The sequence below is a fragment of the Bubalus bubalis genome, chromosome 6 (assembly GCF_019923935.1).
Source record: "Bubalus bubalis isolate 160015118507 breed Murrah chromosome 6, NDDB_SH_1, whole genome shotgun sequence".
NCBI lineage: Eukaryota > Metazoa > Chordata > Mammalia > Artiodactyla > Bovidae > Bubalus > Bubalus bubalis.
In genome coordinates this window covers 43197431-43211577 of record NC_059162.1, presented here as the reverse complement: position 1 = coordinate 43211577, position 14147 = coordinate 43197431, and the positions used below count along the sequence as shown (strand labels likewise).

At 36.5% G+C, this 14147-nt stretch overlaps 1 protein-coding gene across 2 annotated transcripts in view; it reads right to left on the bottom strand.

Moving 5' to 3' along the window:
* Nucleotides 1–14147, bottom strand: part of LRRC39 (leucine rich repeat containing 39) — a 22788-nt gene extending 8641 nt beyond the window's left edge. Inside the window, exons 1-5 of one of the 2 annotated variants that reach the window (XM_006049786.4) lie at nt 13994–14147; nt 10481–10673; nt 2316–2421; nt 769–925; nt 66–202 (exon numbers count right to left, since the gene is read on the bottom strand). In XM_006049786.4, coding sequence (XP_006049848.1) covers nt 66–202; nt 769–925; nt 2316–2421; nt 10481–10593 — 513 coding nt within the window. In that variant the 5' untranslated portion in view covers nt 10594–10673; nt 13994–14147. The remainder of the gene's footprint in view (nt 1–65; nt 203–768; nt 926–2315; nt 2422–10480; nt 10674–13993) is intronic. The other variant, XM_006049787.4, reaches the window with a different exon arrangement.

The window sequence follows — 14147 nt, the reverse complement described above, 5'->3', positions numbered from 1 at the left end:
TACAGGGGAGAAATAAATCACTATTAGATGGAAAATATAATCATAGGCATTTACATCATTCTGACCTCTTGTGGAAGATCACTGATGTCTCTGTTAACAGCAAGTTCAAGTTTCTCCAAGCTGGCACAGTAACTTAGTTCCATGGGGACAGTTTTGATTCTATTGTAACTAAGAATCAGTTCCTGAAGTCTAGTGAGCAGTCCTATGGAAAAATAATACACAATAAATAGCAGAGGGATATAAAATACTGTTTCCAGTTATTAAGTATTACAGTATAACTTACTTTCCAGGTTCAAATTGGGAAGTTCACATTTGGGCTCTTCCCTTTTCCTGGTATGTTTCCTGCGCCTTCTTCAGAAAAGCAGCAGATGATTTATCAGTACATGCAAAAAAAATTTTTTGTTCTGGTTTATCTGTACTATATCCTGACCACTTTTCCATTTGGGGATTTTTTTCCCCCTCTTTTAAAGAATTTTATCTAATTTTTCTTTCTTGTCTTCAATCAGTTCCCTTGTAGAAGGAATAACTGAACTAACAATATTGTTTCCAGAATCAGTACAATATTATTTCCAAAGAGACTTTTCTTGCATTAAAACCTCATCTTGAATCACCTCAGGAAACCCAGAAGCTTGGACCTCCTGGAAGCTTCAACTCAGATGTTTAGAGTTTTCTCAAGATGTAGGACTATATAAAGATGAGATCTTTATTCCATGTATCAAAAAAAATTTTTTCAATAAAAAACACAGGAATAGAAGCAATCTTCCTTACCAATTCCTCGAGGTATCTCAGAAATTGTGTTTCGAGATAAATCTAACACAATAAGGTTCTGGAACCTTCCAATGAATTCAGGAATTTTCAGCAAGCCAATTCTATGAAGTTGCCATTCCTGTAGCTGATTCAGTTTTAGTAGAGAAGAAGGGAGAGTCTAAACTCAAGAAAAAGAAATGATAGGGTTACTATATTACTTAAATTATTTCAGTATCATGCCACATTGAAATGTGATTGTAGAGATATTACTTGATTTGTAAAAGAAATTAGGAATATTTTTTCTTTAATGAGTTACATTTCCAAGTGCTTTGTGCTACTTCTAAGTTTTAAGAACTTTACTTTCCAGAGGGGATGCTAAACCTTCAAACCCCAGTCAGAATAACATAAACAAAAATAAGGTATTTTAGTCAATATTGCTCACACATACAGCTGTGTTCTAAAGATTCTTTATTAGGCTTAATGAGAGTACATATGTTATTGAAAATGAGAATATGGTGGTTAATTGAAATTATAGAAGAAAAGATCATTTTAATCAGTAATTCAAACTTCTCTTGCCTTTCTTTTTTTTAAATTATTTATTTATTTTTGGCTGCTCTGGGTCTTTATTGCTGCACACAGGCTTTCTCTAGTTGCGGTGAGCGGGGGCCAGTCTCTAGTTGCTGTGGCCTCTCTTGTTGAGAAGCACAGGCTCTAAGCAGGCAAGCTTCAATAGTCGCGGCACACAGACTCAGGTGCCCCATGGCATATGGGATCTTCCAGGACAAGGGATAGAACACGTGTCCCCTACACTGGCATGTGGATTCTTAACCACTGGACCACCAGGAAAGTCCCTTTCCTTTCTGTTTCGAAATAGTATAGTGTTTTAAAGACGATTGTCTTTTAAATTAAGAGTTTTAAAGTTTCAACTCTTCTGAACTTTATGCCTTTTCTCTATCAGCCTACAGCAGCCAAAAGACAAAATAAAGGTGGTAACCACCTAGCTAAATATACCAATGTGTATGAAGACAAACACTGAGTTAAGGGATAAAGTTGGCCCTTGTTAAAATTATACTAGGCCTAACATACAATAATTAAACAGATATCTGTTTGTATATGTATATGTGTATGTGTGAAAGAGAAAGAGAGAGGGAGGGAAGGAGAGAAAGAGAAGATAATATGAATCCGATTGTGGACCTAAGAAAAATTAATATACATTTCCATTTTGTGAACTTTTACCTGAGCATTAGCTTTGGAAAGCAATATGATTTTCGTTAAGCAGACAGTCTTTATGAAAACTGAGAAAATGCCTATTAGAAGGATTAGTGGAGAAAATACTACAAATGACTGAAATTTAGGCAGCATTAAAGCACACTGGTTGAATTTTTGCACAAAAAAGTTGGGAAGTTATGTTCATTTTCAGTTCCTGTCGCCCAAATTCATTTGATATTAAACACTATTAAAATCAGAATTCCTAACTATTTCAGACTTAAGCACACACTCTAAGAATCATTCTCTCAACTCTCCCACACAATGCAAAATATAAAAAATATTGCTTCTATAAAACTTACCTTCCATTCCTCTTTTTCTATCTTTAAAATGACTCTTCCATCTTCCTTGGTGACCTTTTCTCTTAGCTTGGTTAAGCATACTCGTTCTTCCCAGATTCGCACTAGCCTAGGAGACCAGGAAATCATTTTAGGTCACAGGTAGTAACATAGGTAGCATTCACTTTTGTATGAAAAAGTAACCCATTAAAAACAAACATTTGATTGACAGTATCTGGAAATCAGACAAGAATTATTTTGCAAGACATTTAATTTGATTAATATGATAAATGCCCTCTTTTTAAGTTTCTGAAAAGTATTATACCTCTCCTTAGATTTTTTGTACAGATTTGTTAAGATATAATTCATATACCATAAAAATCTGACACAATTTGGTGTTTTCTGGTATATCTGCAGAACTGTGCAACCATAACCACTGTCTGATCCAAACATTTTCAGCACTCAAGAAAGAACCCATGCCTGAGCAGTCACTCCCTATTCCTCCCTCCCTCAGCCCCTGGCAGCCAATAACCTCCTTTCAATAGCTATGCATTTGCCTATACTAGATATTTCATATAAAAGGTATTCTATAATATGTGGTCTTTTGTGAAGCAGAGTTTTATCCAAAATTTGTGCATGTGTGTATCAGTATGCATTTCCTTTTTATAGAAGAAGAATATTCTACTGCATCAGTTCAGTTCAGTTCAGTCGCTCAGTTGTTCCAACTCTTTGCAACCCCAAGGACTGCAGCATACCAGGCCCCCCTGTCCATCACCAGCTCCCAGAGCCTACCCAAACTCATGTCCACTGAGTCAGTGATGCCATCCAACCATCTCATTCTCTGTTGTCCCCTTCTCCTCCTGCCTTCAATCTTTCCCAGCATCAGGGTCTTTTCAAATGAGTCAGCTCTTCACATCAGTACTAGAGTTTCAGGTTCAACATCAGTCCTTCCAATGAACACTCAGGACTGACCTCCTTTAGAATGGACTGGTTGGATCTCCTTGAAGTCCAAGGGACTCTCAAGAGTCTTCTCCAACACCACAGTTCAAAAGCATAAATTCTTTGGTGCTCAGCTTTCTTTATAGTCCAACTCTCACATCCATACATGACTACTGGAAAAACCATAGCCTTGACTAGACGGACCTTTGTTGGCAAAGTAATGTCTCTGCTTTTTAATATGCTGTCTAGGTTGGTCATAACCTTCCTTCCAAGGAGTGAGCATCTTTTAATTTCATGGCTGCAGTCACCATCTGCAGTGATTTTGGAGCCCCCAAAATAAAGTCTGACACTGTTTCCACTGTTTCCCCATCTATTTGCCATTAAGTGATGGGACCAGATGCTATGATCTTAGTTTTCTGAATGTTGAGCTTTAAGCCAACTTTTTCACTCTCCTCTTTCACCTTCATCAAGAAGCTCTTTAGTTCTTCTTCACTTTCTGCCATAAGGGTGGTGTCATCTGCATATCTGAGGTTATTGGTATTTCTTCCAGCAATCTTGATTCCAGCGTGGTTCATCTATCCCAGCGTTTCTCATGATGTACTCTGCATAATAAGTTAAATAAGCAGAGTGACAATATACAGCCTTGATGTATTCCTTTCCCAGTTTGGAACCAGTCTGATGTTCCATGTCCAGTTCTGAGTGTTGCTTCCTGACCTGCATACAGGTTTCTCAAGAGGCAGATCAGGTGGTCTGGTATTCCCATCTCTTTCAGAATTTTCCACAGTTATTCATCTCAGCACTGTTTATAATAGCCAGGACATGGAAGCAACCTAGATGTCCATCAGCAGATGAATGGATAAGAAAGCTGTGGTACATATACACAATGGAGTATTACTCAGCCATTAAAAAGAATACATTTGAATCAGCTCTAATGAGGTGGATGAAACTGGAGCCTATTATACAAGTAAGCCAGAAAGAAAAACACCAATACAGTATACTAACGCATATATATGGAATTTAGAAAGATGGTAACAATAACCCTGTATACGAGACAGCAAAAGAGACACTGATGTATAGAACAGTCTTTTGGACTCTGTGGGAGAGGGAGAGGGTGGGATGATTTGGGAGAATGGCATTAAATATGTATAATATCACATATGAAACGAGTCGCCAGTCCAGGTTCGATGCATGATACTGGATGCTTGGGGCTGGTGCACTGGGACAACCCAGAGGGATGGTATGGGGAGAGAGGAGGGAGGAGGGTTCAGGATGGGGAACACATGTATACTTGTGGCAGATTTACTTTGATATATGGCAAAACCAATACAATATTGTAAAGTTAAATAAAATTAAATTAAAAAAAAAGAATTTTCCACAGTTTATTGTGATCCATACAGTCAAAGGCTTTGGCATAGTCAATAAAGCAGAAATCGATGTTTTACTGAAACTCTCTTGTTTTTTCAACGATCCAACAATGTTGGCAATTTGATCTCTGGTTCCTTTGCCTTTTCTAAATTCAGCTTGAACATCTGGAATTTCACAGTTCATGTATTGCTGAAGCCTGGCTTGGAGAATTTTGAGTATTACTTTACTAGTATGTGAGATGAGTGCAATTGTGCAGTAGTTTGAGCATTCTTTGGCATTGCCTTTCTTTGGGATTGGAATGAAAACTGACCTTTTCCAGTCCTGTGGCCACTGCTGAGTTTTCCAAATTTGCTGGCATATTGAGTGCAGCACTTTCACAGCATCATCTTTTAAGATTGAAATAGCTCAACTGGAATTCCGTCACCTCCACTAGCTTTGTTCGTAGTGATGCTTCCTAAGACCCACTTGACCTCGCATTCCAGGATGTCTGACTCTAGGTTGGTGATCACACCATTGTGATTATCAGGGTTGTGAAGATCTTTTTTGTACAGTTCTTCTGTGTATTCTTGCCACCTCTTCTTAATATCTTCTGCTTCCGTTAGGTCCATACCATTTCTGTCCTTTATTGAGCCCATCTTTGCATGAAATGTTCCCTTAGTATCTCTAATTTTCTTGAAGAGCTCTCTAGACTTTCCCATTCTGTTGTTTTCCTCTATTTCTTTTCATTGATCGCTGAGGAAGGCTTTCTTATCTCTCCTTGCTATTCTTTGGAACTCTGCATTCAAATGGGAATATTTTTCCTTTTCTCCTTTGCTTTTCACTTCTCTTCTTTTCACAGCTATTTGTAAGGCCTCCTCAGACAGCCATTTTGCTTTTTTGCATTTCTTTTCCATGGGGATGGTCTTGATCCCTGTCTCCTGTACAATGTCACAAACCTCATTCCATAGTTCATCAGGCACTCTGTCTATCAGATCTAGTCCCTTAAATTCAACTGCATGGATATACCAAAGTTGTTGACCCATTCATCAGTTGATGGACATTTGTAACTATTATAAATAATGCTTCTATGAATATTCATGTAAAACTTTCAGGTAGATCTATGTTTTCGTTTCCCTTGAGTGTGTGTATATTCCTAGGAGTGGAATTGCTGGATCATTTCATAAATCTACATTTAACTTTTTTAAGCCAAATTGTGCCCAAATTGCTTGCGTCATTTTCCCTTCCCACCAGCAGTGTATGAGGGCTCTAGTTGCTCCATAGCTTTGCCAACAGTTGTTCGAGTCCATCTTCTTGATCATAGCTATCCTAGTGGGTGTGAAGTGGTACCTCACTGTTGTTTTGATTTGCATTTATTAAATATCTAATCTATAGCTATCTAGTTTAAAAGTTTTTAAAAGGGTTGCAAATGATATAGTTCAACTTCAGAGTTAAATTGTATATTACTATATTCCATTTTATCGAGATTTAGTTTTCCAGATATAAAAATGCACAAAATTCTGGAATACATCCTATTGAATTTTGGTTCATAGCAAAAATACATAATGTCAAGCTATAAAAATGATTAACAAAGGTTACAGAAGGTTACCTATTCCTATACTAGAAATTTTTCACGTATGAAAAATAATGAGTTTAGAATTGAAAACTTTACACTTTTAGCCTATTAGAATGATACAGAATAAACAAAATATAAGCAATCATTAAAGAACAAAGGTTTAATCAATTTGAATATTTATTTACCAAAATTCTCTTGACAATCTGAGAGTTAATATATATACTTAGCAATTTTACATACTAACTGATCTTCAGAGAGGGTTTTATTTTAATGAACAGAAAACCAAATATCTCTAAAAGTGTAATATTTGCTATCTCTGTATGTTTGTGTTTGCAAAATATTTCTATGGAGCCTGCATATTTCCATCCACTACTTTTCTGAATATTAACTAATTTGCTAACAATTGCACTGCGGCCATGACTGTGTGTGGCCTTCCAGACTGAACAGTCGCTCACTCACGCCCAACTCTTCGCGGCCCCATGGACTGTAGCCCACCAGAATCCCCTGTCCATGGAATTTCCCAGGCAAGCATACTGGGATGGGTTGCCATTTCCTTCTCCAGGGGCTCTTCCCAACCCAGGGACTGAACCCAGGTCTCCTGCATTGCAGGCGGATGCTTTACCGCCTGAGCTACGAGGGAAGCCCTAGTAGGGAAGCTTGCAATAAATGTGATTAAGTGAGACAAAATATATGATGCCTTATATTCAATTATACCATGTTTTATAAAAATAGAATTATTCAAATGGTAGACATAATGATTATTAATTACTATACTACTCACTTAGATATACATATTCAGAGTAAGATATAATGTTGAGCAATGAGGTGTCTTACTCCCTATACTCTAACTTCAATTAAAGATCTCCATCAAGCACCTATTATATGCCAAATATTATGTTAGACATTGTGGATACAAAAACCTCTGTCCTTAATGAGTTTATAGTGAGCGTAACTATTACCAGATAAGTTTATTTCCATTTCTTTAATGATTCACTTATTCTTTCTGGCTCTGTGTGATCTAAATCCAGAATGTATCACTTAATTCAGAGATCATGGACAAGACATCTCACTTCCAAGGATTTTGCCAATAATATATGGGGTTTGGATTAAATAATATCTAGTGTTTCTTCTAGCTCTAATATTCTGTAATTCCTACACTGCTTATTTTAAGCTTGAGGCTCTTTCAAGTTTTGAATAGAAATTTTCTACCTCCTCTAAAACCCTTTTATTATACTCTAAAGCATTTGATGCTTTTGAAACTGTGGTGTTGGAGAAGACTCTTGAGAGTCCCTTGGACTGCAAGGAGATCTAAACAGTCCATTCTAAAGGAGATCAGCCCTGGGTGTTCTTTGGAAGGAATGATGCTAAAGCTGAAACTCCAGTACTTTGGCCCCCTCATGTGAAGAGTTGACTAATTGGAAAAGACTCCGATGCTGGGAGGGATTGGAGGCAGGAGGAAAAGGGGATGACAGAGGATAAGATGGCTGGATGGCATCACCAACTCGATGGACGTGAGTTTGAGTGAACTCTGGGAGATGGTGATGGACAGGGAGGCCTGGCGTGCTGCGATTCATGGGGTTACAAAGAGTTGGACACGAGTGAGCAACTGAACTGAACTGAACTGAAAGCCTTTGTCAAATGTCGTTATATCAACTCTTACCCAAGTGCTTAATTTTTTTCCAGGCCACCTTGTATCAAAAGACAGAACAATTTCTGTTTACATGTAAGGCTTGGGGGACTTCCCTGGTGGTACAGTGGTTAAGACTTCATGCTTCCACTGCAGGAAGTATGGGTCAGATTCCTGGTGGGGGAAGTTAAGATCCCGTGGTGCAACCAAAAAAAAAAAGTTAAACTTAAGGGTTTTTAGTTAAATCTTTAGCCACTTTTAGCTGAGAAAAGAGCATTAGATTACATTGTTATCTTTTTTTGGCCCTTGCCTGTTTTGTGCAGAGAAAATTGAAGCTGCTGAAATTAAATGATTCTTAGCCAGACATGTTTAATATTAATAGGTGAAAGTCAGGAGTAAAGTAATAACTCATGATTTCTGACCACTGCTTTTTAAAAAATTGGATAGGATTTATTAAGAGTACTTGAGTTAAAAGAGAACAGTCTTATGGTTGCCAAGGATGGGAGTGTTGGAGGGGGGAGGATTGGGAGTTTGGGATTAGCAGATATAAAGTAGTGTATATATAGGATGGATAAACAACAAGGAACTATATTCAATAGCCTGTGATAAACCATAATGGAAAAGAATATGAAAAAGGATATATATATATGTGTGTGTGTGTGTGTGTGGTGTAACTGAGTCACTTTGCTATACAGCAGTAATTAATATGACATTGTAAATCAACTATATTTCAGTAAAAGTTTTAAAAAAGAGTACTCAAGTTTATCATAATTGTATAATATAAACATAATAGGTTTTGTAAGAGTAGTTTTACTGTAAAGGGTCAATCTAGGGAAATTTAAGACCTGAGGTTAATATAATGCTTACTGAGTCAGATTGCTTAGGTATGAATACTAGTGAATACCAGTTCCACATTTATTAGCAGTATGATCTTTGACAAGTTACCTAGGCCTATCCTTCAGGTTTTCTGACTTTAAAATGGAGAAAATAACATCACCCATGTGTCACAGAGATTGCTTATCATTCTCCAATATGTTATTCCTCTTCTTCCTCATAATAGATCTCTAAATATAACTGGGCACAAGACTTCATTTAGCCATCCTCCCTTGCTGTTAGGAATGGGTCATGTGAAGCTTTGGCTAGTGAGATGTTAGCAGAAATAGTAATGTGTGCAACTTCCGGCTGGCTGGAATCAAGTACGTTGGCCACAGTTGGTCTATCTATGTATTTCGGGCCATGAAGTAACTAAAGTCCGTTCCTAAAGGAATGGAAACCATGCCCAGTTGAGCAACAAGATAAAAAGCCTGAATGTCTGACGCAGTGGAGTGCTATGCCAGTCCTCTTCTTTTCTGGGAGAATACCAGTTATTTCCAAGTTTTTACACTCCCTCCAAGTTACCGAAGTATAAATCTTCATTTGTCTAAACCAGTCATACAATCTCATTCCCCTAAAAGGTTACTGGATTAAGGGTATAAAAATGACCTGATTCTGGCCCATGAGAGGTGAAGGAGAGGCTAGCTAGGGGACCTCAGAAAGGTATTTTCATTCTTAAATAAGAAACAGAAATAAATATAATTGTTCCCACTCTTCCGATAACATAATGATGTCTGGCTGCGATGCCTGAAAGTGTACCAGCCACCCTGCAACACTGAGAGAAGCTAACCTGAGGACCAAACTGGCATACCAAAATTAGCTGTGAAGGTGGAAGAAACAGAGTCCAGAAAATTGTGCAAGCTTTGGAATTGCCTAAACTCAGGACTTCCCTATTGTTTAAGCCATTTTTAGTCACATTTTCTTTTATTAGCTGACACAAGACCATTTTTTAAAATGAGATATAATTGGCATATAACATTATATTAAGTCTAATACAACATAATGGTACAAGCCTAATGGTACAACAAGTCTAATGTTCAATGGAACAACAATTCAAGTCTAGTACAACATAATGGCTTGATATTTGTACATATTGCAAAACACTAAACATTGCCATTCAATGTTTAGAAAGAGATCTAATGAATGATAACTGTAGGGAGCTATATGGAATCTATGAGGACAGGGGCTATCCTTGTAAAAGTAATGCAATACTTTGGAAACATCCAGTGAGGAAAGTAGGTAGGTATCAATAAGGCAGAGGAAATGAGAGTCAAACTATAACCCAAAGAGAGGACTCAGGTGATCCACAGTGGCCCTGGCTGGAACTCACAGCTATTTAGTTAGGTGAGAATCGACTGAACTTCTAATGCAAGATGTTGTTTTAACTCCTAGGGAATATAATGTTGAACAAACAATCTCTGAAAAGTAGACTGCTGCTGCTGCTGCTGCTAAGTCACTTCAGTCATGTCCAACTCTGTGTGACCCTATAGACGGCAGCCCACCAGGCTCCCCCGTCCCAGGGATTCTCCAGGCAAGACTGGAGTGGGTTGCCATTTCCTTCTCCAGTGAAAAGTAGACTAAATGATACTAATCGAACTTTGATGAATGTTGAACAGACTCCTAGGATAATTACTAAATTCATTTGTATTTTTTGTGGCTAGCATCATATGGCCACACTTCATTGTCAGGTGCTTCCTTTAGTTATATTTTGAGTTTTCTGTAAATAAAAACTTCTATAAAATTCAATAATAAGGCAATTAATAAATACTATTTTAATAATGAAGATGTTATAAATTTTTGTTAATTCAAAATAATAAACATGGTTTAGCATACTTTTGTTGGAATTCCTTCTCTCGCTTCAGGTCTTCATTGAGTTTCTTTATTCTTTTTTCCCAAACTTCCTTTACAGCATTGACAGCCCCAGTACTAACCACATTTTCTGACATGATTTCTCCACATTGTCACAGGGTCACCAACTTCATTAAATTTTGAATAACTGAATCACAGATGCCATCTCAGAAAGGACCTGATTGAACCAGAGAAGATAGGGGGAAATGTGTTTCAGAATGTTTACTGAGTGCCATAATGAACATAATAGCTTATATTTATTGAACACATTCTATGTTTCCAAGACTATTTAATGTACTTTACATGCCATATTTCACTTAATAATTCTCATAAAAATGTCATGACATGGGTACTTTTATTGTCTTTGTATAAAGAGGAGAAAATCGAGCCCTAGAAAAGGTGGCTAAGTGGTTTACATCCTGTCTCTAATAAGTGACAGAGGGTGGAACTGATGCCAAGTCTACTTCCTTTGTTACTATTAATTCACAGTAATGAAACACTGCAACCGCTTTACATGTCCAATTATAGGGAAATATGCAGTAACGGATATACAAGATGAGCAGGCATCTTGACAGAGCTACTTAATCTAGACCCTATATACACAAGCTGGAATTCAGTTAAGTGGTAATATGGTGGGATTGTTTGCCCTTGTGGAAAATAAATTGCAAATGGACTCATCTAACATTGAGGATTGTGACCTGAAGCTCGGAAAAGAGAGGCAAACAACAATAGGGGAATGGTTGTGTAAATCACGGTAGATCTATTTGATGAGATGTTCTTTGCCTCTCATGTAGTGGTATTGATTTTTCACCAAATTAACTAGCAATAATGAAAGAGTTTGATTCACAATTAAATTATTTCTTCAAAATTCAAGGAGTAAAAGATGTCCACAATTACCACTTCTATTCAACATTATATTGAAATGCAATAAAGCAATATCGTGAATAAAATAGACAGGTATACAGTTTGGAAGGAAGTAAAATTTGCAACAGCATAGGGAAAAAGGTGCTCTCATACACTGAATGTGACAGCGCACATTGTTCAAGTCTCTACGGAGAGAATTCTGGTAACATCTATCAAACTTAAGAGTCACACCAACACTTGTAGGAATTTACACTGAAAATATTTTCGATTTGAAAATGACACATACAAAATTATTCACTGTAGGGTTTTTCATGACAGCAAAAGGTTGGAAACAACAATAACTTTCTACCAGTAAATTACAGTAGATGCATATTATGAGGAATTATATAGCTCCATAAAGAAGGAAAAGCATGTTATACACTGACAAAGCATGATATCCAAAATGACACAATTTATCCATTCTAATTAATGTGGATATTTAGATTCCAAATTTTTGCTCAAATGAGCAAAACTGTTTCTGAAATTCCTGTTCTTATCTTCTTGCTGCTCAAGTGGTATTATTTCTATTGAGTATACCCAGAATTAGAATTGTTAGATCACTATGTTCAAATTTATAAGATAGAGGCCAATTGTTTTCCTTGTACAGTTGTAGTAAGTAATTTCCAATGGAAAACAAGTGGCCTCTACCTTAATTATAGGAACAGTTTTCATTGGAAATTGTTTCCCCATTGATGTATATCTTCACCCCATATTACTGCATAAAATGATATCATGATCATAATTTATGTTTTTTGGATTATTAACTGCTCCAGGCTAATAAAGATTGCCCGACTAAATGAAAGACAAAATCCTGTGTATTATTTACAAGGTCATACCTAAAACATGAAAATAGAAAAAATGGAAGGCACAAAATAGAAAAAGATCAATCTAGGTTTATACCCAAGAGAAATTAAAATATATGTTCACACAAAAACTTGTACATGAATGTTGATAATAGCATTATTCACAATGGCCCCAAAGTGGAAAAGAAGTAGCTGACAAGTGTAAACAAATGGCCGTTAACTAACAAATGGCTATTAATGAACAAAATGTGACATCCATACAATAGAATGTTATTCTGGCATGAAAAGGAACCTAAGCACTGCAACATCATGGGGAAACTTTGAGTAAAATGATGTTGATAGAAGACACAAAGCACCAAACATTGTATTATTCCATTTATATGCAATGTCCAGAATAGGCAAATCCATGAAGAAAGAATGTAGATTAATGATAACCACGGGGCTTTGATAAGGGCACAAAGTTTCTTTTCTGAGTGATGAAAATCAACTTTTGAAATAAATCAACCTATGAAAAAGCAAAGATTATTTGTGGCTAAAAAACCAGAATGTAATACATCTTCAAAATATAAAAATAAAAGTCCTTTTAATAGGGTATAGAAGGATATGAGAAAATAGAGAGTGAGGGAGATAAGAGATATAGTCTATACTTTATGGAATGAGAGAGATTTAAGTATTGAAGCTATAAGGCAACAAAAAAGAAATTAAAAGAGATATAACTCTATGGGAGTGCAGGTAAATTTAAGCATCATCTTTCATAATGAGACAATAGATAATGTCTAAAGCTGAGAAGACACAGCATACTGCCTTGAAAAAGAAAAAAAGTATTAAGGAGGTAACCACTGAAAACTAAATACTGAGTTAAAATGGTTACTTTTAGGGTGATAAAAAGGGTACATAATATTGCTTTTCCATTATTAATCTCCTCTAAATTACTGATTTCTTTAAACTAAAACTATGTAATTTGTGTGTGAGAGACAGAAAGGCAGACAGAGAGAGGAAGAAAAATGTATTAAAAAAGGGAAAATTTTAACATTTGAGGATGAATATATAATTACTGATATGCAGGAAATTATTAGGAGGAGGTCCTTACTTAAAGCAATAAATGCAGCATTTAAATGGGAACAGATTTGCAAGATCTTTCTCCCATCAAGAAACTAGGAGTATTTATGCTGATAATCCAACCCTCTGGGTAATTAATAACATTGTGCAGTTATAATTTGTTGTCTCAGATGTAAGCAGGTTTGAAGCATGCATTTATCAGATAATAAAGAATTCAAATCTCAAGTACCTACATGTAAATGTGTATTTTACTAGACATGTATAACTTCATGTGCCAATTCATTTCCCCATTTCCCATTAAACTTTGATCAACTTTGATCAATTTTCCTATAACAGTAACCAATGTCCCTTTGAGGAAAACAAGTCAGTAGTGATATATGTATTTCTGCCTCCCACGTGGGATTGTGTTCTCTACCTTGGTTATTACAACAGAAGAACAGAAACCATGGCAGTAAAGTAAGCATGGTTGTGACATGACTGAGCAGTCAACTCCCCAGAGTCAAAAGAAAACAAAAGAACTACAATCTCTGAAGAAACACTTCTTGATTTCTGGGGAAGTCAGTCTTCCAGAGGAGGACAACTAGATGAATGACTATGAACCTCCAAAGAGACTTTTAAATTCAATTCCAACTTTAGTTGTACCTTCCAGCAAACACAGACACAGTAAAAGCATCAACAGCTATCTATTTATAAGTCAAGAGTAGGAAAAAAAATGTTTTTGAAAAATACGTACCGCGGTCAGTGCATACAGGAGCTGACATGTCCAAAGTTAGTGTATCAACTAGGAGTGGACTGAAGGCAGAATTGTTTTCAGTGTGACTCCCAGTGATGAAAATCCTCAGACTGTAGCTGGGTGAAATGTAATGTCAGCCTAGTTCTAATTTTAG